Raw genomic sequence first — 24,046 nt, 5'->3', positions numbered from 1 at the left:
AGGGAGACCTCATACTGTCATCTCTCGTTGCTCATTTAATTGCTGCCTTGTATCAAGTTGATGCCACATATGTGTATTGTATACTGAAGCTTGTAGCTAATTGTAATGCAGAACGTTGCATCTCCACCTTTCTTTCCACTACTGGAGAACCTCCCATCAAATGGGGAAAATGGAAAAAGGTTTTCGAAAGATATGCCAGGGTTTGTGGTACATCCTTAAGTAATGAAAGAACGACGGCATTGTTGCTTCACTGTTTGGGAACAGAGGGTCAAGAAATCTTTGATCATCTTCCCGATCTTCCAGATAGTGAAGCAATCAATCTCAATTAATAGGAGATATGCATTAGAAAGTTAGACCTTCATTATCTCCCTAAGGTTAGTACGATCTTAGAAAGGTACTACTTTGGCAAGAGGCAACAAATGGAGAGTGAAACTGTTAAAAATTATGTTACAGAATTGAGGCGTTTAGCGTCTTCATGTAAGTTTGGATCAACTTTGGAGGAAAGGCTTTGTGACCAATTCATGTTGGGTTGTGATATTGAAAAAGTACGCGACGAATTATGGTTATTAGATGATCCTCAAATTGACCAAGTGGTATCACTTGCTAAGAGAATTGAGCACTCCCTTAAATGTGTCCAAGTTGTCAAAAGTAGTGATTCAAAAGATATCAATGTGGTTGGTAGTACAAAATCTGAACCTAACAAGTTTTCTGGCAGAGAAACAACTGGTACTAGTAGAAAGAAATGTTATAGATGCGGCGGAGAAGGCCACTTAGCAAACAGCAAACTTTGTCCAGCTACTAATAGTTCTTGTCTATTTTGCAAGAAGAAAGGACATTTTTCAGCTGTTTGCAATCTAAAAAGATCTAAGCAGACAGTGAGTGTCATTGATAATCACTCTAATGAGGTCAATGATGACTCAGACTTTGCGTGTGGCCAAATAGTTCTATAGGTTTCATAGAAGAGTTTGGGTGGGCCTCTAGATTATATCGCTGTAGAAGGAAGAAAAACAAAGGTGTTATTTGACTCGGGGGCAAAGATTACTATAGACTCTAACACATTTGATCAGAATGAGTTTAAAGGTAAAGTCAAATTGTTGCGGCCAGATATCACCCCGTGTGCTTATGGTGGTGAGCCAATAAATCTTCATGGATATTTTGTTAGATTAATTGAATATGAACGACGTTACGCTTCAGGGAAGATCTATGTATCTAAAAAGGGGGATAGTATTATAAGCTGGTGGCACCAGAAAGATCTGGGAGTGATGCTTGACCCTAACAGTTCTCCCCCTATTATATTAAGACAACTACAGAAGTCTGCAGAGGGAAGCATTATGTCTGCTTCTGTTATTTCAGAGGAATTACGCAAAGAGTTTGATAAGGTCTTCAGTAGTAAAATCGGGTGCATGAAAGGCTACTCCCATAAAATCAATCTACTTCCAGGTTCTGTGCCTTACTCAGTAAGGTTAGGAACGTTCCTTTTGTGGTGAGGGATGAATTACGTTCTGAACTTGAGAAGTTGAAAGATCAAGGTGTCATTGAGGAAGTGGAGCGGACTGATTGGTTGTCCCCTATTGTTATTGCTCAAAAATCTAATGGCAGCATTATGCTTTGTGTGGACCTACAGAGGCTTAACAAGAATGTGGTTGTAGACAAATACCCGCTTCCTAATATATCTGAATTGTTGGCTACGGTGTCAGGGGCCAAGGTTTTCTCCACGATCGATCTAACCTCAGCCTACCGCCAGATAAAACTAGACGAATCTTGCAGGAACCAGACATCATTTATGACTCCTTTTGGAACGTACAAGTTTATTAGTCTTCCTTTCGGTCTGATCTCTGCTGCATCTGTTTTTCAGAGGGCTATGGAACGGGTATTAAGAGGAATTAGTGGTGTCTGCGTTTATCAAGATGAAATTTTGGTGTATGGTAAAAACAATTGTGAGCACAATGAGACTCTCGGGAGAGTGTTAAGTAGAATTTCTGAGCATGATTTAACCATTAAGGCTGAGAAGTGTAAGTTTGCAGTTGATACAATTGACTACCTAGGTCATACCATTACTGGAGGTGGATTGATACTTAAAGATCTTGTTGACACCATTCGTGGTTTGGCCTCACCTGCATCCAAAGAGGAACTTATGAGGTTTCTAGGAATGGCAGAGTACTACAATAAGTTTGTTAAAGATGTTGCTAGTTCTTGCTACAATATGAGACTCTTGCTAAAAAGGGGCAAAGAATTTGTGTGGAATGACGATTGTGAGAAGGAATTTGTCGCACTAAAGAATAGTCTGTCCAATGCTCCCAAACAAAAAATCTTTGATCCCACCTTACAATCTATTCTAACAACCAATGCTAGTGGTAAAGGCTTAGGTGCAGTATTACAACAAGGTGTGTGTTGTCCTGAGAACACTATTGTGTTTATTTCTAGGAACTTGAAGGTAGCAGAAACTAAGTATTCAGTGATAGAGAGAGAAGCTCTGGCGGTATTTTGGGCGATTAAAAAATTAAAGAAGTTTCTGTGGGGCAGGTCCTTTGTAGTGAAAACTGATCGTAAACCTTTATGTGAAATCTTTAATTCCAAAGGTATGGAAGCGGTGTCGAGCAGGATCACTAGGTGGATAATAGCTTTGCAGGAGTATAACTTCATGGTGAAGTATGTTCCAGGTTCAGACAACTATTCTGCTGATGTGTTATCCAGATTAGTGCCACCTGCTTCATCTAATCCTGATGAGCCTAGTTTGGATGGGGAGTTGGAAGAGTTTGAAAGAGTGTGTGAAGTAGATTACGAAACTATTTCTGAAGAAAGGTGGCGTGATGATACCAAATCGGACATGGTTTTACAAGAGGTGATGAAGTTAATACAGACAGGTTGGAGAAGTAAAACCCAAGGTAGTGAAAGATGTGGAGCATTCTGGTGTGTGAGGGATCAATTGGCAGTAGATCATGATTTACTTCTTAGAGGTACGAGGTTGATACCTCCGTCCAGTGTGAGGAATCAGTTAATTGATCGTGTACATAGTAGTCATTTGGGCATGTCCAAAACCAAGGAAAGGCTGTGGTCATCTTATTGTTGGCCCGGCATGGATATTCAAGTTGAGAGGGTGGTTCGGGATTGTGTGCACTGTGCGATAAGCGAAAAAGCCATGAAACCCAGGGTACAGCCCATGTTGATAAGAAGTAAGCCTAAAGGACCATGGGAGTATATAACTTTGGACATTGTGGGTAACTAAGGAGGGCATTCCTAGCACACTTCTTACCGATAATGGTGTTCAATTGGTTTCAAAAGAAGTGGAGAATTTTCTTAGGGGGTGTGGTATCAAGCACAAGTTGTGTGCTTTATATCACCCTGAATGTAATGGTTTAGTCAAAAGGTTTAACTGTGTCATTAAAGAAACAATCACCATGGCTAAAGACAGTCAGCTGAATTGGAAACAAGAAGTGATGAAAAAGATAGGTGTGTATAGACACACTCCTCATTCCACCACGGGTCAAACGACTTTTGTTCTATTTCGTGGAAGAAGAGGCAGTACGGTTCTTGAGCCGAATTGGGTCAATGAATTTTTGAGTGGAAAAGGGGAGAATTTTACGGATGTTAATTGGAGAGGTAAGGAACAAGAGAAATCCTTAATAAGCAAACAACATTTTGACAGAATGAACTCTGTGAAAAAAACTGTCGTCAAAATAGGTGATTGGGTCATGATCAATAGACCTCTTCTTAAAGGTTATGGGAAGAAGTTATCATCTCCTATGAAAGTCCTGAAATTCTTCACCAATGCGGTGAAGACTGAAGATGGTCGAATTTGGAATTTAAATAGAGTCGTCAGATTTTGTGGCAACACCGTGGACTTGGAAAATTTCAAAACACGACAAAGTAGAAGCTTGCATTCTCCGGAGGATGAAGTTTCAACAAAATCTAAAAGGATTGTTAAGGTGCCTTCTCATCTTAAAGACTATGGGCCTCATTATGACCCTGGCGGGCGGCGGAGGCCGCCCGCCAGGATCCCGCCCTCCATTATACCGCTCCGTGGTCTGAAGACCGCGGAGGGTATTATGAGTTTTTCCCTGGGCTGGCGGGCGGTCTCCAAAAGACCGCCCGCCAGCCCAGGGAAAAACTCCCTTCCCACGAGGATGCCGGCTCGTAATCGAGCCGGCGGAGTGGGAAGGTGCGACGGGTGCAGTGGCACCCGTCGCGTATTTCAGTGTCTGCAAGGCAGACACTGAAATACTTTGCGGGGCCCTCTTACGGGGGCCCCTGCCGTGCCCATGCCATTGGCATGGGCACGGCAGGGGCCCCCAGGGGCCCCGCGACCCCCCCCTACCGCCATCCTGTTCATGGCGGCTTTCCCTCCATGAACAGGATGGCGGTAGGGGGGGTCAGAATCTCCTCGGCGGCGCAGCGAGCTGCGCCGCCTTGGAGGATTCTAAGGTCAGTGGAAAACCGGCGGGAGACCGCCGGTTTTCCCGTTCTGACCGCGGCCAAAGCGCCGCGGTCAGAATGACCAAGGGAGCACCGCCGGCCTGTCGGCGGTGCTCCAGCCCCCGTTGGCCCTGGCGGTAGAGAACCGCCAGGGTCAGAATGAGGGCCTATATTTTGACCTGAAAGGTCTAAATGTAAATATTTGTATATCAAGTTATAGAATGTACTTTACTCCTTAGAAATGTTTGTTTTCCTGTTTTTTCCTTAGTTAATTCAAATGGGAGGGAGATGTGTTGTATTGGTGGTATTCATGTTTCTCATGGCTCCGAACTTTAATCTGTAGCCATGGTTTTAGAGCTTGGAATCTTGGGGTTGCTAGGAGCGGGAGGCAAGGAGCTTCAGAGGGAGAGAGATGTTGAGGACTGGAGGTTGGGATGTTTATATGTCTTGATTGTATCTTCTGTTTCCGCCATTAAACTTGAAAAAAACGACTTCCTTTCGTGGACTTCATGCTACATTACACTAATGTAATAGATTATATGGATTATACTCCATGTGAACTGAGCATGTGGAGAATCTATCGAGTCTGCAGAGCACTTACCAAGAAAGTCATTCACAGGGATCCAAGCGTCATACTGTCTGCCCCCTTCCTCTGACAAGCGAGACTGATGCGTGATGCCCCTTATCTGACTCTGCAGTGCGGGCCCCATCTTGGGTGGGGGTCACCGCTCGTTCTTTAGAGCCAAGGGAACGATAATGTCCTGACTCAGTTCCCTGAAATCTAAGGGAAGGGAGGAGGCACAATACTGCCTCAGATAAGCATGAGTCAGCCATTCACAGACATGGGCGCCTGTTAATATTGATGATTTTATTTTAACAGTGTGTGGGCGCTTGACCTTGTGTTTTGAGGAAGCCTTTACAATAGGCCAAACCGCCTCAAAACCTTTGTATAGGAGCACAATATACTCTCAAGTATATAAAGTATGGGAAGTCTGGAGAATATTGCGTTGTAACATTTGGGCATTCTTGCACCTTCAGGGCTGATTGCAGTGTCACTTATTGGCAAAACCACATGTTGAAATTGGGAATTGGGTGCCTTTGAATTTAAAATTATTGAGCGGCAAGTATGAAGTGTACTTGGGTTGATTTGTGATATTATGTAACTATGATTAATAACTTTATTAGAAAGCAGTATTGGTAACATGCCGTATTTAGACAAATAATTTGATGTATGGGTGAGAACGTATGCAACATAGTGATAAATAACTGCTTTGGTCAAATCACAATGCCTGTCCAATAAGATTCTGTTATTGTTGACTAAGTAGCATTTCATTCTATCCTTACAGAAACCCACTGTCATATTGGTGATGGATGCATCACTGTTGGGTTGGGGAGGTCATCTGGGAATGGTTAAGAACAGAGGACTCTGTTCTGTGGTGGATGTCAGCTCTACATCAGTCTGTTGGAGTTGCAGGTTCTCACAGACCACATAGCTGCCATATGGCACTGCAACAAGCAAAGCAGATTGGGATCTTGGATTCTGTACCACGAGGCGCTGCACCTCTGGACTTGGCTTAAGCACCAGGGCAGCTCCCTAATAGTGAGCCACCTGGTGGGATCTTTAAACACCTGAATGGACAAGCTCAGTTGACAATGCCTGGCAGATCACAAATAGCAATTGCACCCTGAGGTGATGCAGGACATCTCCCAACAGGGATAGAACTGTGGCTTGAGAGCTAAACTAGTCTGATCAACCATATGTCTACATTAACAGAAATATATGCACTGACTGACCCACACAGTCAGACAGGCATGTGCTTACAGCTTAATTAACCGGTTATCTTGTAATGCCTCCCTTACTACCACGTTGGTGAGTGGATGACACCATCTGTACTCCTTATATAATCTGATGGGATCTACCATCTCCAATACTTACTTATTACTGTGCAACCAGGTGGAAATGAGGCACTTTGTGTACTACAAGAAACTCTCCTCCTCCTGCATATCCCCTCAATTTTCCTTTTGTGTGGTACACAATCTGGGTATTGAATCATAATTTACAGCCCCCTGGATGTCCAAGTTACAGTGCAAACAAATTCTGCCAGTGTGCCTACCCTCCCTCATTTATTCTTTTTGTAATCCTTCCGTTGTTGCATGCTTTGCTGTTCTTCATGCAGATGGTGCACACTTTGGCTGGTAATGGTGCCAACTCAATATGGGAACACTCACTGCTGGATCCAGCTCAGGTGCAAAGCGGACGCCGCAAAGCAAACCCTCAGGACAAAGTGCAGTGAGTATCCCAGTGGGAAGGGCGTGTCACATGTTCCTCAGTTCTACGTGACATGATATTGTGTACTTGGTGTGCTGTCAGGCTAGCCCCATTCCTACACCTGCTATTTATGAAACATCAGCCATATGATTGTTTTTCATCGTTTTTATTCAACCCAATTAAGGGTGAATGGACATCTAGTCAATCAGTTTGGGGATAGCCTTCACATCAATTGATGTGTGCGCAGGAACACCTCATGATTAAATAGCTAAGAAGACATGAGTGTCCTGTCCCACAAAGAACCTTCTGTCATAGTAACATCCTATTTCACGCCATGCAGTAGCATGTTACTCATCTTGTCTGTGGGTGTTTTTGCTTGTGGAATGGGGGGCGGTGTTGAGGGGCGCAATACACATCCTACTGTAGCACATCTCATCTTTTCACTCTCCTTGAAGGTCTCTGGAAGCATGTATAGACGTCCTCTGGGAACACTGAGCCCCTCATGAATGTCTGTCCATTATTGCATACCTGTTTAGATATACAGCTTCCGCTCACTGTATCCTAATGCAGCCAGATACACGTACCTTATTGTTCAGTTGCCACACAAACTATGAAGTATGAAGCCCCTTCAGTGAGCAAAACTACATGAACCTTTATGGATGGGTTTCATTTGTGTCACCGCAAGTGGTGTAAACCAGAGGGGGTAATTATTGGTGGACTTCAAAGGATTTTGTTACTGTTCTTTATGTAACCTCTAATTGTTTCTCAATGTTCTCCTAGCCCCACCAAGTCGGAGTTCATCAGGGCCAAGTACCAGATGTTGGCATTCGTTCACAAGCTGCCGTGCCGCGATGATGATGGTGTGACCACGAAAGACCTCAGCAAGGTACCAGAATTTTGTGTGCTTGAACATTTAAAAGGGTATACATGATATTTATTTTTGTTTTCATGACTGCCCACTCAGACACCTTATGGGTTTGACCTTAAATACAAAAACAAGCAGTGGCAAAGCTAGTTGGTCTCTACAATCCGAAATGTATTTGCGTTGTCAATAGTATTGTCTTTTAGCCATGTGTTATGGAGTGGCTAACTGTTGCCGAAGTGACCATCAGTGGTAAGATGATTGAAAGAGTAACACCGTGACAGCTTCCATGTGTTTGATCTTTCAAAATATTAAAAGTGGTGTCTCGCGCTTCCTTAAAGACGCCTCGAGGATGGACCAGATTGTGGACCCTTTAAAACGAAAATAAACTGCAGGCATACCCCATCAAAGAGGCAGTGCAAGTGCTGTCCTGCTGAGACCTAATGAGTGCATGCCAGCAGATACATACATAAATTGAAAAGGTCTATGCAAGATCTGTTGGCTTTGTAAATATGTTTTTTAAGTCATGTTGTACAGTCATGGCTGAAAGAAATTAAATGTTGTATGATGTGACGCTGGCCATGTCATACCAGTTTTTTGTTTTCACTTTGAACCATGCTGCACAATAGCCACACTGCTGGATAACTGACAAAAAACTGACAAAACCAAATAGCTGTCTTTTATGGCATTGTCAATGTTTTAAAGATATGTTGTCCAGCAGAATGGCTATTTTTTACTTTCAATCACACTAAACAGCAAAAATAATGTGATGCGGTCAGTGCTGACCACTTCATAGCCATGCTGTCCAGCAGCTTTGCTGTGATGTTCAACAGTGGCAGTAACTCCGTTTTTATCTTTTGCCGCTTTTAAACGGCATTGACAAAAAGCACTGGAAAACTTGAAAGCAACATCTATTGGCTTTGCCAATGCTTGTTTCTATAGTGGGAGAATGAAAGATCACTGCCCAGAATCAGTATTACAGCCATTATCAAACGGAATATGTACAATAGGGCCCATTTGTTTGGCCCAGAAAACGGGGGAGAACTTCAAAATGTCCACATGCATGATAGAATGCTTGTAAATTATGATGTTCCAGAATAGCCCCATCTATTTCAGTGATGGTAAGAAAGGCTTCAGCTGTGCATCATTATCCAGTGTATCAAAGCAAATACATTTTAAATATGTTTTATCCATGTTATATAGCAGCACTGTAACCAGGAGAGGGCCCGGTATCTCTGTAGCTGCAATGGAGGTTAACTTTTTCACTGTGACTGCATACCGCCAGGGGAAGGCCAGGCCCCTGCAAGCATTGAGACAGAATAAAATAGAGCGTCCTGTGCCAGGGAGAGGACAGCTTACCTCAAGTAGATACTTGTGGTGTTCCTGTTCACTGTGAACCAGAAAGCTTAGTGTCCTGTGCCACGCAGATAATGTCTGCTCACTCGGAGCACCTGCCGCCACGTAAAGACCTTCGTCTCACACACCAGATTCACAGCTGAAGGCCTGCTTTTACCAAATGTCATGTGCAGAGGTGTCAGCTATGAGAATTCCTCTCCAAGTACATTTGAACCCCATCACGCATCTCGTGCCCAGATGTACAACTACCACGAAACGCCTTAACACACGCTTTCTAGAAACCAGGGATGGCAGTGAGGAAAACAAGTCACAAACAGAGAAAATTCCCACTGCAACACAATTTACAGAGCGATGAATCTGATACAGCCCCAAATGTGGCTGACTTAGAAAGCAAATGTGCAGATTGCTGCTGGTGTGTATCGTGGGAATATAAACGGCTGTGATTAACACAGAGCTAATCATATATTGTGAACGCATTACGAAACAAGCAGTAGGGATTAACCAAGACTAGTGTCTGGGGAGCTCCTGAACTCTCGCAAAAAAAAAACAAAAAAAAAAACGAGGAGGTCTGGGGATAGAAGTGTGCTATACTCATCTCAGAATGCAATGTTATCAGGCAGAAAGTGACAACGGCAAACCCTCTGAGCAAGATTGAATGACAGCTACTTTGACATGACCTTCGAAATATTTTTGCACAGCAAATGTGATGAGATAAGAAAAAGTTTACATACCTGTTTACAGAAACGGAGCGGAACTGAGAGTGACCAAAAACAGGACCGATCGTGTGGATTGCTTTTCGACAAAGAAAAGAAAGTAGTTCCTGAAACAGATGCTAAAATGATGCCCTTTTGATTGATAGAATACTTGCTCCCTGCTCTTGGGGTCATCTAAACACAGGAAGAGGCATGACAAACGCATGCCATAGACAAATGGAGAGAAAGAATATGAATGCGATGATGGACCAGCAATGGGAAGCCTGTGGGTGGGCTGAAGCCTACAAAGTATGTACAACATGTCTCGAAGAGACCGCGCAAGTGATGTCTAGTTGAGACCTAACAAAGAGAGGAACTTGTCCTAGAGAGGAATAGTTTGAATAAAAAAGTATTGAACCTCACATAAGCGTGTAGGAAAGAATCGAAATTATGATTAGTAGGTTTATGAGCCTCTAAATAACTGTGCACCGGCTGTTACCTGAAACAGATTGTTGCTCCAATGTCATTGAAAATGCCAGGTTCATGCAGCTCCAATTGTTAAAAGCAGTGCTTTGAAGCAATTATTACTTTCATCTGATTGTTTGTTTCTAAATGTGGTAGTCCACTTTATAAATAACAAGAAGTGACTAGCTTCTTATTAATAAGAACAAATCCCTGTTTGTCTGTACTATAGGAATATAACGCATAGGCAGGTTAAAGTTGATTCTATAGTAAATGTGTTACAAAAGGCACAATAGGTAAATAGATATGAAAAGGTGTGTAGGGTTAGAAATAGACCCCAAATTGGCAGTCTGTAACCCAACAACAACTGTGTAAACTGTCACTTCTCAATATGTGAACATTTTTCAGCTTAGTTTTTCAACAGACATCCTTAGGCTAAATATTAGCGCAAATGTCCCTTGTTGACAGTTTTGTTTTTCCACTAGATAACAGGAGCCTTACTTTTCATGGACAGACATTCTTGGAACCTGCTAAATGTCTTTTATTAAGCAGTCCTGTAAATGGCTCAGCATCCACTGATTGGCCACTGGAAACGCGAGCATCCGGGATTGAATGCCCATAGCAACAATAGAGGGATATTCTCCATTACTTTTTCTAATGATGTATTCTAGTTCCTTCCAACTCCATCCCTGATGAGGAAGGTGCTATAAGTCCAATCATTAACAAGACTGATATTACTAAATATTCAAATTTGCGTTCTCCGGCGCAAATCACCAGGCCTAAAGAGATTTTGAGATTAGTTCTTTCTGTGAGAAAGTAGCCTCTTTCTAGCCTTGTTACCCCCACTTTTGGCCTGTTTGTGAGTGTATGTCAGGGTGTTTTTACTGTCTCACTGGGATCCTGCTAGCCAGGGCCCAGTGCTCATAGTGAAAACCCTATGTTTCCAGTATGTTTGTTATGTGTCACTGGGACCCTGCTAGCCAGGACCCCAGTGCTCATAAGTTTGTGACCTATATGTATGTGTTCCCTGTGTGATGCCTAACTGTCTCACTGAGGCTCTGCTAACCAGAACGTCAGTGGTTATGCTCTCTCTGTACAAATTGTCACTAACAGGCTAGTGACCAATTTTACCAATTTATATTGGCTTACTGGAACACCCTTATAATTCCCTAGTATATGGTACTGAGGTACCCAGGGTATTGGGGTTCCAGGAGATCCCTATGGGCTGCAGCATTTCTTTTGCCACCCATAGGGAGCTCTGACAATTCTTACACAGGCCTGCCACTGCAGCCTGAGTGAAATAACGTCCACGTTATTTCACAGCCATTTTACACTGCACATAAGTAACTTATAAGTCACCTATATGTCTAACCTTTACCTGGTAAAGGTTGGGTGCTAAGTTACTTAGTGTGTGGGCACCCTGGCACTAGCCAAGGTGCCCCCACATTGTTCAGGGCCAATTCCCCGGACTTTGTGAGTGCGGGGACACCATTACACGCGTGCACTACATATAGGTCACTACCTATATGTGGCTTCACAATGGTAACTCAGAATATGGCCATGTAACATGTCTATGATCATGGAATTGCCCCCTCTATGCCATCCTGGCATAGTTGGCACAATCCCATGATCCCAGTGGTCTGTAGCACAGACCCTGGTACTGCCAAACTGCCTTTCCCGGGGTTTCACTGCAGCTGCTGCTGCTGCCAACCCCTCAGATGGGTTTCTGCCCTCCTGGGGTCCAGCCAGGCTTGGCCCAGGATGGCAGAACAAAGGACTTCCTCTGAGAGAGGGTGTTACACCCTCTCCCTTTGGAAAATGATGTGAAGGCAGGGGAGGAGTAGCCTCCCCCAGCCTCTGGAAATGTTTTCATGGGCACAGATGGTGCCCATTTCTGCATAAGCCAGTCTACACTGGTTCAGGGACCCCTCAGCCCTGCTCTGGCGCGAAACTGGACAAAGGAAAGGGGAGTGACCACTCCCCTGACCTGTACCTCCCCTGGGAGGTGCCCAGAGCTCCTCCAGTGTGCTCCAGACCTCTGCCATCTTGGAAACAGAGGTGCTGCTGGCACACTGGACTGCTCTGAGTGGCCAGTGCCAGCTGGTGACGTCAGAGACTCCTTCTGATAGGCTCCTTCAGGTGTTGCTAGCCTATCTTCTCTCCTAAGTAGCCAAAACCTATTTTCTGGCTATTTAGGGTCTCTGCTTTGGGGATTTCCTTAGATAACGAATGCAAGAGCTCATCCGAGTTCCTCTGCATCTCTCTCTTCACGTTCTGCCAAGGAATCGACTGCTGACCGCGCTGGAAGCCTGCAAAACTGCAACAAAGTAGCAAAGACGACTACTGCAACTCTGTAACGCTGATCCTGCCGCCTTCTCCTGGTGGTGCATGCTGTGGGGGTAGTCTACCTCCTCTCTGCACTAGAAGCTCTGAAGAAATCTCCCGTGGGTCGACTGAATCGTCCCCCTGCAACCGCAGGCACCAAAGAACTGCATCACCGGTACCCTGGGTCTCCTCTCAGCACGACGAGCGAGGTCCCTTGAATCCAGCAACTCTGTCCAAGTGATTCCCACAGTCCAGTGACTCTTCAGTCCAAGTTTGGTGGAGGTAAGTCCTTGCCTCCCCACGCCAGACTGCATTGCTGGGAACCACGACTTTTGCAGCTACTCCGGCCTCCGTGCACTTCCGGCGGAAATCCTTTGTGCACAGTCCAGCCTGGGTCCACGGCACTCTAACCTGCATTGCACGACCTCCTAAGACGTGGGACTCCTTTGTGCGACTTCGGGTGAGCATCGTTTCACTCCACTTCGTAGTGCCTGTTCCGGCACTTCTGCGGGTGCTGCCTGCTTCTGAGAGGGCTCCTTGTCTTGCTCGACACCCCCTCTGTCCCCAGACGCAATTGGCGACATCCTGGTCCCTCCTGGGCCACAGCAGCATCCAAAAACCCTAACCGCACGATTTGCAGCTAGCAAGGCTTGTTGGCAGTCTTTCTTCAGGAAAACACTTCTGCACGACTCTCCACGGCGTGGGGGATCCGTCCTCCAAAGGGGAAGTTCCTAGCCCTTGTCGTTCCTGCAGAATCTTCAGCTTCTACTGTCCAGTAGCAGCTTCTTTGCACCCACAGCTGGCATTTCCTGGGCATCTGCCCATCTCCGACTTGCTTGTGACTTTTGGACTTGGTCCCCTTGTTCCACAGGTACCCTCGTTTGGAAATCCATCGTTGTTGCATTGCTGATTTGTGTCTTTCCTGCAGAATTCCCCTATCACGACTTCTATGTCCTTTGGGGAACTTTAGTGCACTTTGCACTCACTTTTCAGGGTCTTGGGGTGGGCTATTTTTCTAACCCTAACTGTTTTCTTACAGTCCCAGCGACCCTCTACAAGGTCACATAGGTTTGGGGTCCATTCGTGGTTCGCATTCCACTTTTGGAGTATATGGTTTGTGTTGCCCCTATCCCTATGTGTCTAACCGAAGGAGCTTTCTACCTTTATTCTGTAAAACGGCAAAGTGTTAGTGGCTACAGATATCACCTGCATATTGGCCAGGAAACCGATGAATGTTTGTTCTTTTCTGCTTGCAAAATGCAAATTTTAACTGTGGGTGTGCAACATCTGCATAATTAGTTTTGGCATAATTATGCAAAATTCCACAAAAAAGGCACAGTTTAAAAAAACACCTTTTAGCGCAATGTTTTTGTGCAAAATGTATCCTCGTGCCCATTTTGGATGCAAGGACACATTTCCCGGATAAAATAAATGCAACAAAAAGCCACAAATGCAGCGAATAATTGCTGTCTATCTAGTTAGTTGTCCTTGTTGTTCCCATGATAAAACTGGCATAAAGGCGTACCTCCAGGAATTTAGAGGAACAAGTGTAATCTGAAAACGCTGGCACTACGGAATTTCTCTTAGCCTTAATTTCAATTTTGTCTGTGACCAGAAAATGCTGACTTATGCATTAAAGTATATGGCTGGATCCTAGATTGGGTTAAATTGGCAATTTGTGTTGTAAATTTTTATAATTTGGTTCACACTGCTTAGGGCCTGCTTTCACTTGTTGACATTGTTTCCCTACCTCTCCAGGGCGCTCCCAGGCAGACTGGGAGCCTGTGCCAGCTCTCTCCAGTCGGCAGCACAGTACCGGGGTGGAGATAGCGTACCTCGCATACGTGTTTGGCGGGCCCGAGATGGCAGACCAAACATACATGCGCACTGAGGGAAGTGCACAGTGCACTCCCCTCATCCTGTCATCACCAATGCCCTACCCCTTTAACAATGAAAGGATAATAAACCTGGTTTATTATCCTTTCATTGTTAAAGGATTTGCAGCGGTTGGGGGGGGCGGTGCTACTCCACTGTAGCGAAGGAGCCACCACTGGTCTCAACAGACATGGGTTTGTTTCTGGCTGTCTCTTTTTTTTTTTTGTCTGATACACGATTAGCAGTTCTGGGACTTACATTGATGACTTTTGTACAACACACAAGGAAAGTGTGCGTTCAGTTTAGAAAAAGGTGAGGAAACTCTTCCTTTTACGGCATGAATGTTGTATAGATCCATATGCTTTACATAATTCCGCAATATAGCGCTTAGTACTGATTTGTCTGATGTGTTTTCAAAAAATTAAACAAGTGTTTTCAAAGACAGTTGTTCTGTTTTGCATTTGAGTCATACGTAAACCTGCAGTGAAAAAGCAAAGTAAAATATGTATTTCAGTATACAATGCTTCTGAGGTAAGGATTTTAATGTGTGATGACTAAAGTTTCTTTAAGCAGCACCTTCAAAAATCAGTCCATATTCAGATCAGAGAAGCAGTGACACAGCAAATAAAAGCAAACCGCATTAGTAGAGTGGAGCCAAAAGGACGCAGAAGATACAGAGTTCGAGGAACGTACTTGGGAACAAGTCATAAGATGGATGACAAAATATTTTATAATGGCCAGGGCATCTTGTGGGATTAAGTCACCCAGGGATTCTCCAAAAATTGTATTCCCTCTTGCCAAAGCAGTTTCAGTGGATGGCAGACACTCCGTTTATAACCTGCATCCCCTTCTAGACCATGTAACAAAAAATAAGTATTGGCAACGGCAGTAGTTCTGGCTTAAATGTTCAGCACCTTTCAATCACAGAAGCACACCTCTCATCCTGGTCTTGCAGATGCATCACTCACTCTTTTCTTGTATAAACAGACAACTTTACTTATGCATGTATGCTTGTCGCCCTGCAACTCACGCAGACACATCTAACTCTCAGCTTAGAGACAGACCCCTTCATCCACTCCATTCCCCATGTATTTAAAAAAACACACTGAAACCAGGCACTCGGAACACTATTCGAAATGTACTCACACTAGCACAACTAACCCTATACTCGTAAAGATACCCCCTGAAGTCACTCAGATATCCTACTTGCCCTACCGTCATACCGATCACTCCACTCAACCTGCACTTAATATACACATGTAAACCATGCAGTCAGGCACTCTGCTCACCCTGCACACCTACATCCACACCTCTTACCTTCACTCATAAAGATGCACCTTATTCTATGCTCACATGGACAGACCCACCCACTTGCACTCAAACCAATCACCCTGCACTCACACATGTACTACACTCAAACAGGCACATATCTCACTCTATACCCAGGTACGCTGCTTGCCTAGGGTAATTAAGCAGCGCACCTGTGCGAGTGCTTACCCTGCAGGTACACTGCTTGCTCTCCCTGTACTCCCACAGACCCATACCTCAGTGGAACTTAATGATGTGCACTTTTTAGGTCGAGTGCACTTTCATTCGTTCCTGGGCTTGCCTTTCAAAAATCACTTGATGTCAGTCTTAAATACTGTACATTTGAACCCGCCTTGAGGCTGTTTTGTCACGCCTTGCAGACTCCCCCTGTTACATGGATTATTGCACGATTGCCGATATACTTCAGCGTGGGCAATGGGCAAACTATTGCTTTTTTCTTTTGTGTCTGCCCTTTATGCTGCATAGTGCTCACAGCACGAACAGGCACAACAGTGTGAACTCGATCAGTGGTTTTGGGGCGCTGGCCACATTGTGCACAGCTACCTAATCAGTCATTTCTTGCAGCTTTCCCCTTAAAACCCTTGAAATTGGTAAATGCATTATGTAAAACAGAAATCCTCAAAGCGAAAGCGGCTGTCCCAGCACAACGGGAGAGCCAATACTATAATATTCACTGCACTTGGGAAATGTGCCCCATAATGCTTTGTAGGGCATTACTTTTACAAAACACTTTAAACATGACACACACTTTCCATTTAGGCCATCTCTAGGTCCCCACACTACTTAAGTGGGGACCACAAAATAATAACCCCTCACATCATTCAGTGTCTTTTTAAGCTTTCATTGCTGAAACTTTTGTATTACAGTTGAGAGTTGTTTTTTAAGGGCCTTGTTTCTATTATTGTTGCAGTAGGCCTTCTAGCCCCGAAAATGTATAATGCACTACACTCTCTAGGGGCTAAATATATGGTTACAGTGCATTACTTTCTGCCATTTTCTTTTTGTGTGGTTATGCTCTCTAGGGACCGACTATATAGTTACATGACCATGTTTCTTACAAATGCTATTTTCATTGTGGCGTCCTCTAGGGGCTGTTCAATGCATTACAATCATATCAACATGCTAAAATATTTGTGGCACGGAAACTTGCCCCATAATGCTTTGCAGGGCATTACGTTTACAAAACATGTTTGCTCATCACTCAGCCTGTGGTGGTTCTAGAACAATGGAAACACCTTCAAAACATTGACCACAGTGTGCTCTTTCAGTCTACATCATCTCTGGGTCCCCACACTATTTTAGCGGGGACTCAAAAAAAAAAATGACCCTTTCCACCATTCAGTGTCGTTTAAGCTTTTTAATGTCTACAGCGTTTGTTTTACAGCTGAGACAAGTTCTGTTTTCAAGGCTTTGTTTGTAATATTATTGCAGTAGGCCTGTTAGCCCTCAAAACGCTCCAAGGGTTATTAATATGGTTACACTGCATAACGTTCTCCTGCTTTATCCATGGGGTTATGGCCTCTAAGGGCTAACAATATGGTTTCATGATCATGTTTCTCACTAGTGATAGTTTTGTTATGGTGCCCTCTAGGGGCTTTTTTGAGCATTACAGTCTAATGCCAAAGTTTATTTCTAAAAAAGGTTTATATGATAATGGTATATGTTTTAATAATCTCTCCTTATTACAATTATGACCATGATTCTGGCCAACTTAACATCCTTATTACATGATGACTGTTTGAACACTCTTGATATGTTTGGGTGACCCTTCTAGTTTATTTCTCCTCTGTGACTGTCTTGTGTATATTTTTGGAGGAATTATGCTAGCCAGCCAGCAACTATGATGGTGGGGTGATGAATGTGGTATTATGTTAGAATTAGCATAGCAGATTTAAATTAAGATGCTAAACGGCAACATTTTCATTTTTGACTGCACATAGAGGGAGAAGGTAAATGGAGGTGCTTTAGTTCTGTGCAGTGCCGTTGGAATTGTGTCAGGAAAAGACGACATAAGGAGGTAGGGGTGACCAATTTATGTGGCAAGAAAAGTCCAGTTATGAATTTACAATGCCAATAGCTCTAACTCAAGCAAATGCAAGACCAACTGCATTGCAAATGTTCGTTACATTTTTTATCTATATTTTGAATTTCTCTGAAGCTTACTGTTAGAAATTGGTTCTCTAGTTCCAGTCACTCTAGTCCGGATAAGGGAGATACCCAACTCAGATAACCCCTGCTCATCCCCTTGGAAACACTACAAAAGGATACCACACCAGCTTTAGAAAAATAGCCAATATTTATCTATATAAAACAAGACCAAAACGAGAAATATCCAACACACAGTAATAAGGATATGAATTTGGCAAGAATTACCTTGAAAATATAGTTCCTTGAAGTCGATAGCTCCACCTGGGGCTATCACAGCGTCGCGATCAACAAAACCAACAGTTCAGGCCGGCCACGGCGTCGCGAAGACCTGCAAACAGTACCTTGGAAATGCAGGGCGTCATGACCCTCGCAATGAGATCTGAAGAGTGTCGGCGCGGCGTCGGTTCCGGAGTCGGTGCCGGGCTGGTCAGGCCCTTGAAGTCACATGCGTTGCAGATCGGGCTTCCGGCTGATGAATTCAGGAGCTCTGGCGTGGATAGCGTCAGGACTGCGGTGCGAAATCGGGACGATGCGACCTGTGTTGCCCACAGGCTACGGTGCAGGCAGCGGCTCAGTGGCAGCATCCAGTGATGCCGCTGAGACCAGGGCTGCAGTGTGAAGTGCGACATGCGGTGTCATCAGGTCACAGTGCAGGCAGTGGCATCGTCTTTGCTGAAGTCCTGTGGTCGGTAGGCCCAAGTCAGCAGTGCGGGACAGGCTCTGTGCGGCGTCCACGGTGCAGACAGCGACGTCTGTTGACGACACTAGAGTTGATGGTGCTGGCGTCGGTGGACCGGGGCTGCAGGACTGGACAGTGCTGCGTGCATCTCGCGAACAGTATCCATAGGCCACAGTGCAGACAGCGGTGCCAGTGTCAGCAGGAGTGGTGGCGTTGGGGATGCCCAGGCTGTGGTGTGAGCATGCCGATGCCGGAGTTTGTGGCCCACATGTCACGGTGCGAGCAGCAGCCAGTGGCGATGTCAGATGATAGCGTCGGTGAGACCAGGGTTCAAGTGTGAAGCGGAGCAGTGCAGTGCAGTGCTGTGCGGCATCGGCAAGTCGCTGTGCAGGTCAGCAGTGTCGTTGACAATGTTGAGGATTTTCCTCTTGAACAGCACAAAACACACAGTTCCCAGTGCTGTAGGCAGATGAAACTGAAGTCTTTGATATCCCTGAGAATTCCAAAAGGAGGCAAGCTCTACTCCAAGCCCTTGGAGAACTTTCTCAAGCAGGATACACAGCAAAGTTCACCCTTTGCTCTCTTTTAAGGCAGAAGCAGCAACTGCAGGCCAACCCAGCAAAGGGGAAGTACTCCTCCTTTAGATCTTCAGCTCTTGTTCTTGGCAGATGTTCCTCTTGATTCCAGACATATTCTAAAAATCTGGGGTTTTGGGTCAACTACTTATAACCAGTCCTGCCTTTGAAGTAGGCAAACTTCAAAGAAGAGTCTCTGTGGTTGACACGATCCTCCCTTGACCAGGCCTGGAACCAGACACACTCCAGGGGGAAGGAGACTGCATTGTGTGAGGGCAGGCACATCTCTTTCAGGTGTAAGTGACCACTCCTCCCTCCACTCTAGCCCATTGGCCCATCAGGATATGCCGACCACACCCCAGCTCCCTTTGTGTCACTGTCTAGAGGGAGTTCAGAACAGCCCAACTGTCAGTCTGACCCAGACGTGGAATTCACAGGCAGGCAGAGGCACAGAATGGTTTAAGCAAGAAAATGCCCACTTTCTAAAAGTGCCATTTTCAAACAGACAATTTAAAAAACAACTTTACCAAAAGACGTATTTTTAAATTGTGAGTTCAGAGACCCTAATTTCCATAATTCTATCTGCTCTCAAAGGGAAACTATACTGTAAGAATATTTAAAGGCAGCCCCCTTGTTAACCTATGAGAGAGATAGGCCTTGCAACAGTGAAATCCGAATTTGGCAGTATTTCACTGGTAGGACATGTAAAGCACATCAGTACATGTCCCACCTTTAACATACACTGCACCCTGCCCATGGGGCTACCTAGGGCCTACCTTTGGGGTGCCTTATATGTATAAAAAGGGAAGGTTTAGGCCTGGCAAGTGGATACACTTGCCAAGTCGAACTAGAAGTTTAAAACTGCACACACAGACACTCCAGTGGCAGGTCTGAGCCATGTTTACAAGGCTACTCATGTGGGTGGCACAATCAGTGCGGCAGGCCTATTAGTAGGATTTGATTTACAGGCCTAGGACACCTCTAGTGCACTTTACTAGGGACTTACCAGTAAATCAAATATACCAATCATGGATGAACCACTCAACAGTTCAGTTTACACAGAGAGCATGTGCACTTTAGCACAATTAGCAGTGGTAAAGTGGCCAGAGTGCTAAAGCCAACAAAATCTGGTCAGAAAAATTAGGAGGAAGGAGGCAAAAAGATTAGGGATGACCCTGCAAAAATGACCAGGTGCAACAATTACGCTGGGCCATTTTTTATTTTATGAACGGGGAGGTGAAGCCTATTCTTATCAAACCCTCCTTCCTCCGATATGAGCATTCCAGTTAACTGAGGGCCCATCTTCATCATCCCCAACGTTTTTAAATACACACAAGCGTGAAAAATAAGTAAAGGAGGAAACACCATGACAAAGGGCAAAAGCAGGAACCTAAATTAATGAGATCAAGGAGCAGGGAGGGTTGGATAGGGGATTAAAGAGGCATGAAGTGGAATCAAGACTATGCAGCCTTGGTACTCGACAGGAAAACATTCAGTAGCACCAGCTGTAGGTTTCTGAGCAAAGCTTTTGTCCCTGGCACTTATTCTTTTACAAATCAAGTATTGGGTGATGAGGTTTGCTGTTGATGAGTTTAGTCATTCTGGAGTTCATAACAGTAGGACATTTCTGGTGATTCCCTTTCAGCCTCAGTTCTTATTACTCATTCTCCAACACTTTGCAAGTTCCCATAGTTTCGCCATCTACCTGTTGGGCAGTGTGGCATGTGTGCATCTTCAGCCCACTGTATATGCATTTCATGAGAAGTTATGGCTTAGAGTCTTACTAAGACTGAACATTGGAATTTTAAATATTATCAGTATACTGTCCCTACAGCGTTTTTTATGTTTGATATCCTGCGGTATCCAATAATTTATATCCGATTCCTCTATAGTGATAGGCAGATGTGACACAGTTCTTACTGTCATATTGTCAGGTACCAATTTTTCTGCATTCAAGTAATCATTATGAGAATACATTGAAACCTGGGAATGTTTTTTAAATGAAGTAGTGAATGTGACAAACTGTTTTCTCTCAGATGTGAGGAAACAAGAAGGTAAATATGTTAAATGGGCCCAAGATATTCCCAAGGAAGCAACAGTAAAGGGTAAGCAGGGGTAAACCTGACGACCATGCAGAAACGTTATGTCTAGTAGACCATGGAGAGATCACATCGGATATCCTGTGGACTTTGTCATCTGCCAAGTTCTATGCATTTGAAAAATAGCCTGGTTGCAGGGTCTGTGCATGGGGCTCAAATCAAGACCTCTGAGAGGAACACTCTGTGCTTTTATGGGTGACAGACTGTTAAATGTGGATGTACTTTGTGCTAGAAACACTTGTAACTTTTTTCTTTCAGCAACTTCACTCCAGTGTTCGGACGGGGAGTCTGGAGACTTGCCTTCGGCTGTTGTCCCTTGGTGCTCAGGCCAACTTCTTCCACCCGGTAATTTGTTATTAATGCCATTCATAATCGAGGTAACTGATGAACGAAAAATATTTTTATGCTGCTCCCCTACCAGACTCGTTTTAGAAGTGCGATGGGAATAAAATATTCCCTTGACCTTAGAAGTCCTCAGGTCCTGCTAAAAAGTTGGCTTTGTAGTGCACCTTGTCACATCGCAGGTGTAATGTTCTAAGCTAAGGTGAAGATTATGTACATTTGAATTGTTCACCTCTTATTGGTACTGATACAGCCAGATCCGGTCCTTAAACTGAAGGACACTGGTGTATCAATGCCACCAAACCAGGGCGGTAGTTCATGACTGGGCTATACTGCATGTCTTGCAGAGATTTTCTTAGAACTTGTGGGTCACAAGTTTGAAACATCACCTGGCTAACTACACTTTCAACCTTTAAAGGTCTGTAAATGGGTTGAGTTTGTAATAAGGTTGACTGTTGCCTTTGGGATATTCAATTTGTGTTGTGTCTGGTGAATATTAAAATCATGTTGAGATGCTTCATAGTACCCTCATTCCAATACACATTCATTGGTTGAAAGTGTCTGGTTGTGGGGTTTATCGCTTTTGTTGATCTGCCACAAGATGCAAACCATAGTTTTGTGGGTTACTATTAACTGATTTTGTCTCCTTGTGGCTTACAGGAAAAAGGAACCACCCCTCTTCATGTGGCTGCCAAGGCAGGACAGATTCTCCAGGCTGAACTGCTGGTAGTCTATGGAGCTGACCCAGGAGCTCCTGATGTCAACGGCAGGACCCCCATCGACTATGCAAGGTAAGCACAGAATCTCACTGCTAGCAGAGATGTAGGAAAGTTGTGGTACAAGCAGGAGCCAGAGGAGCGGTATAGGCTGCACACACAAGGGCACTGAACTTTCGACCCCAAACCTGGTAGGTGTTGAATGAAAGAAGGGCTGCTGGAGGCGATAAGTTATTGAGGCAGCACTGTCTCCATCTCTGCTTCATCTGAATGGCATGGCCAGAAGCAAAGAAAGCCGACTTCTACTTGGACACAGTGAGGCATTGAGTAACGGTAGAACACTTTGATCAAGTTTGGCAGGAGTCCTGAATGTAATTCTAAGGCGAATGACCGTCTGTGTGAGCACTGTTGGTACAAATGTCTGCAGATGTACGATCTTCATTTTCTGAAATCTTATGACAGTCCTGAAACTACAGGACTTTTTTTTTTAGGGATTTGTAGTGTACTTCACAGGTGACTGCTTGTGTTATGGGGATGTGTTGTATAGTTATTTTAGCCACGTTTTAGACACGTTATTTTAGCTAACTAGGCCTGCCACTGTGCACTTTAACCCTATTACATTTTATTCGGCATTGCTTTATTTTTCTAGAAACAGCTACATTTGCGGTGCTGTTTGATTTTCTCTATCTTATTGTTCTTTCACCTACAGTTAGATAGGGTTGCCGACAAACGTGGTGTGCTGTGTCTCCAATATTCGTAGAAAAACACACACTCGTACGTGGGGGCCATTTCTTAGAATGTTCGCTGTTGTAGTATAAAACACCCCGTTGTCCCAGACACATTAGAGGGAGATTCCAGCCAGATGACCACAATTGTATGCTGATTTGATACAAGCTTCATTACAGCTACCTGCTTAGAGGACCGAATCCTGATGGGGACAGAGTCTATCTAGACTTCAGGCTTCTGCTCCAGATATGAGGGATAATGTTGTATCAGGGGGAAATCCAAAGGACAGATTAGGCTTAGTATGGTGTGCTCATACTTAGCGTAGGTGAGGGTTTATAGATCCACTCCCCTGTTCAGACAGCATGGTAAAACAGTTTTTGTGTTTTACACTTTTAGTCACATGCCTGCTCCTATTGTTTTTCATCATTCTTGTTATTGCTATGCACATGCTTTTATTTAAGATGCAGATATTTTAATAAATGCTTATTGAAATATATTCTGCCTCTGTTGTCTTTACCTGAGTGATATCTTGGCATGTGAGAGAAAGGGATGAGATCTGATGTACCACAATTCCCTGGGGAGTCTATCTTGCCATAAGCCCGGTTGCCACAATCATCTCGTTCAGGTGCTGCTAGTTAGCCGGAAAACCCGAATTAGGCAGACAGGTGTCACGTGGTGTGGAATTGTACTCACTAGCCACAACCCAGGCGATCCTACCGCCCAAATCCAGTAGCCTCATTCCCCTAATGAGAACCTACGCGACAGGTGGGCGTGTTTATTCAAGATGACTGAACCTCATTTGGCAGTCAGCAGTATTGTGAATCAGGGCGTATATGGCTGTTTAATTCTCCTGAGAACTGTCCCTACAAGAGCCCTAGCATCAGTGCACATACACTCAAGGCAATATCCTTATCCCACCAATCTCTTTAACTCCTGCGGCCAACATTGTACAGTAAATACATTGAGCCCCCTGGCACCCATGCCTCAAGGATTCTTCACAGGCCCTGGGTACAGTATTCCTTCCAGATTCTCCTTTTTGTCCACATAGTCACCAAATGAATAATCTGTGCCCTTTGCTTGTAAGGACTCCCAAGACTGTCTTTCTACCAGTTTCTCTAGGTTCCCCTGCTTGTCACCACTTTTGCTAACTGAATAACTTATTGCAGTGCTGCTGATGT

The 24,046-nt window shown here is 44.4% G+C and overlaps 1 protein-coding gene across 11 annotated transcripts in view; it reads left to right on the top strand.

The window, feature by feature from the left end:
• The window catches only part of GIT1 (GIT ArfGAP 1), a 258,163-nt gene that overhangs the window by 120,129 nt on the left and 113,988 nt on the right, over positions 1 to 24,046 (top strand). For all 11 annotated transcript variants that reach the window (XM_069226252.1, XM_069226245.1, XM_069226243.1 and 8 more), the window contains exons 3-6: positions 6,591 to 6,703; positions 7,463 to 7,568; positions 21,343 to 21,429; positions 22,087 to 22,217. In XM_069226252.1, coding sequence (XP_069082353.1) covers positions 6,591 to 6,703; positions 7,463 to 7,568; positions 21,343 to 21,429; positions 22,087 to 22,217 — 437 coding nt within the window. The remainder of the gene's footprint in view (positions 1 to 6,590; positions 6,704 to 7,462; positions 7,569 to 21,342; positions 21,430 to 22,086; positions 22,218 to 24,046) is intronic.

This window comes from Pleurodeles waltl, chromosome 3_1, assembly GCF_031143425.1.
Source record: "Pleurodeles waltl isolate 20211129_DDA chromosome 3_1, aPleWal1.hap1.20221129, whole genome shotgun sequence".
NCBI classification, from domain to species: domain Eukaryota; kingdom Metazoa; phylum Chordata; class Amphibia; order Caudata; family Salamandridae; genus Pleurodeles; species Pleurodeles waltl.
Note: the sequence above shows the minus strand (reverse complement) of the source record. Positions and strands in the feature narration are given on the sequence as shown.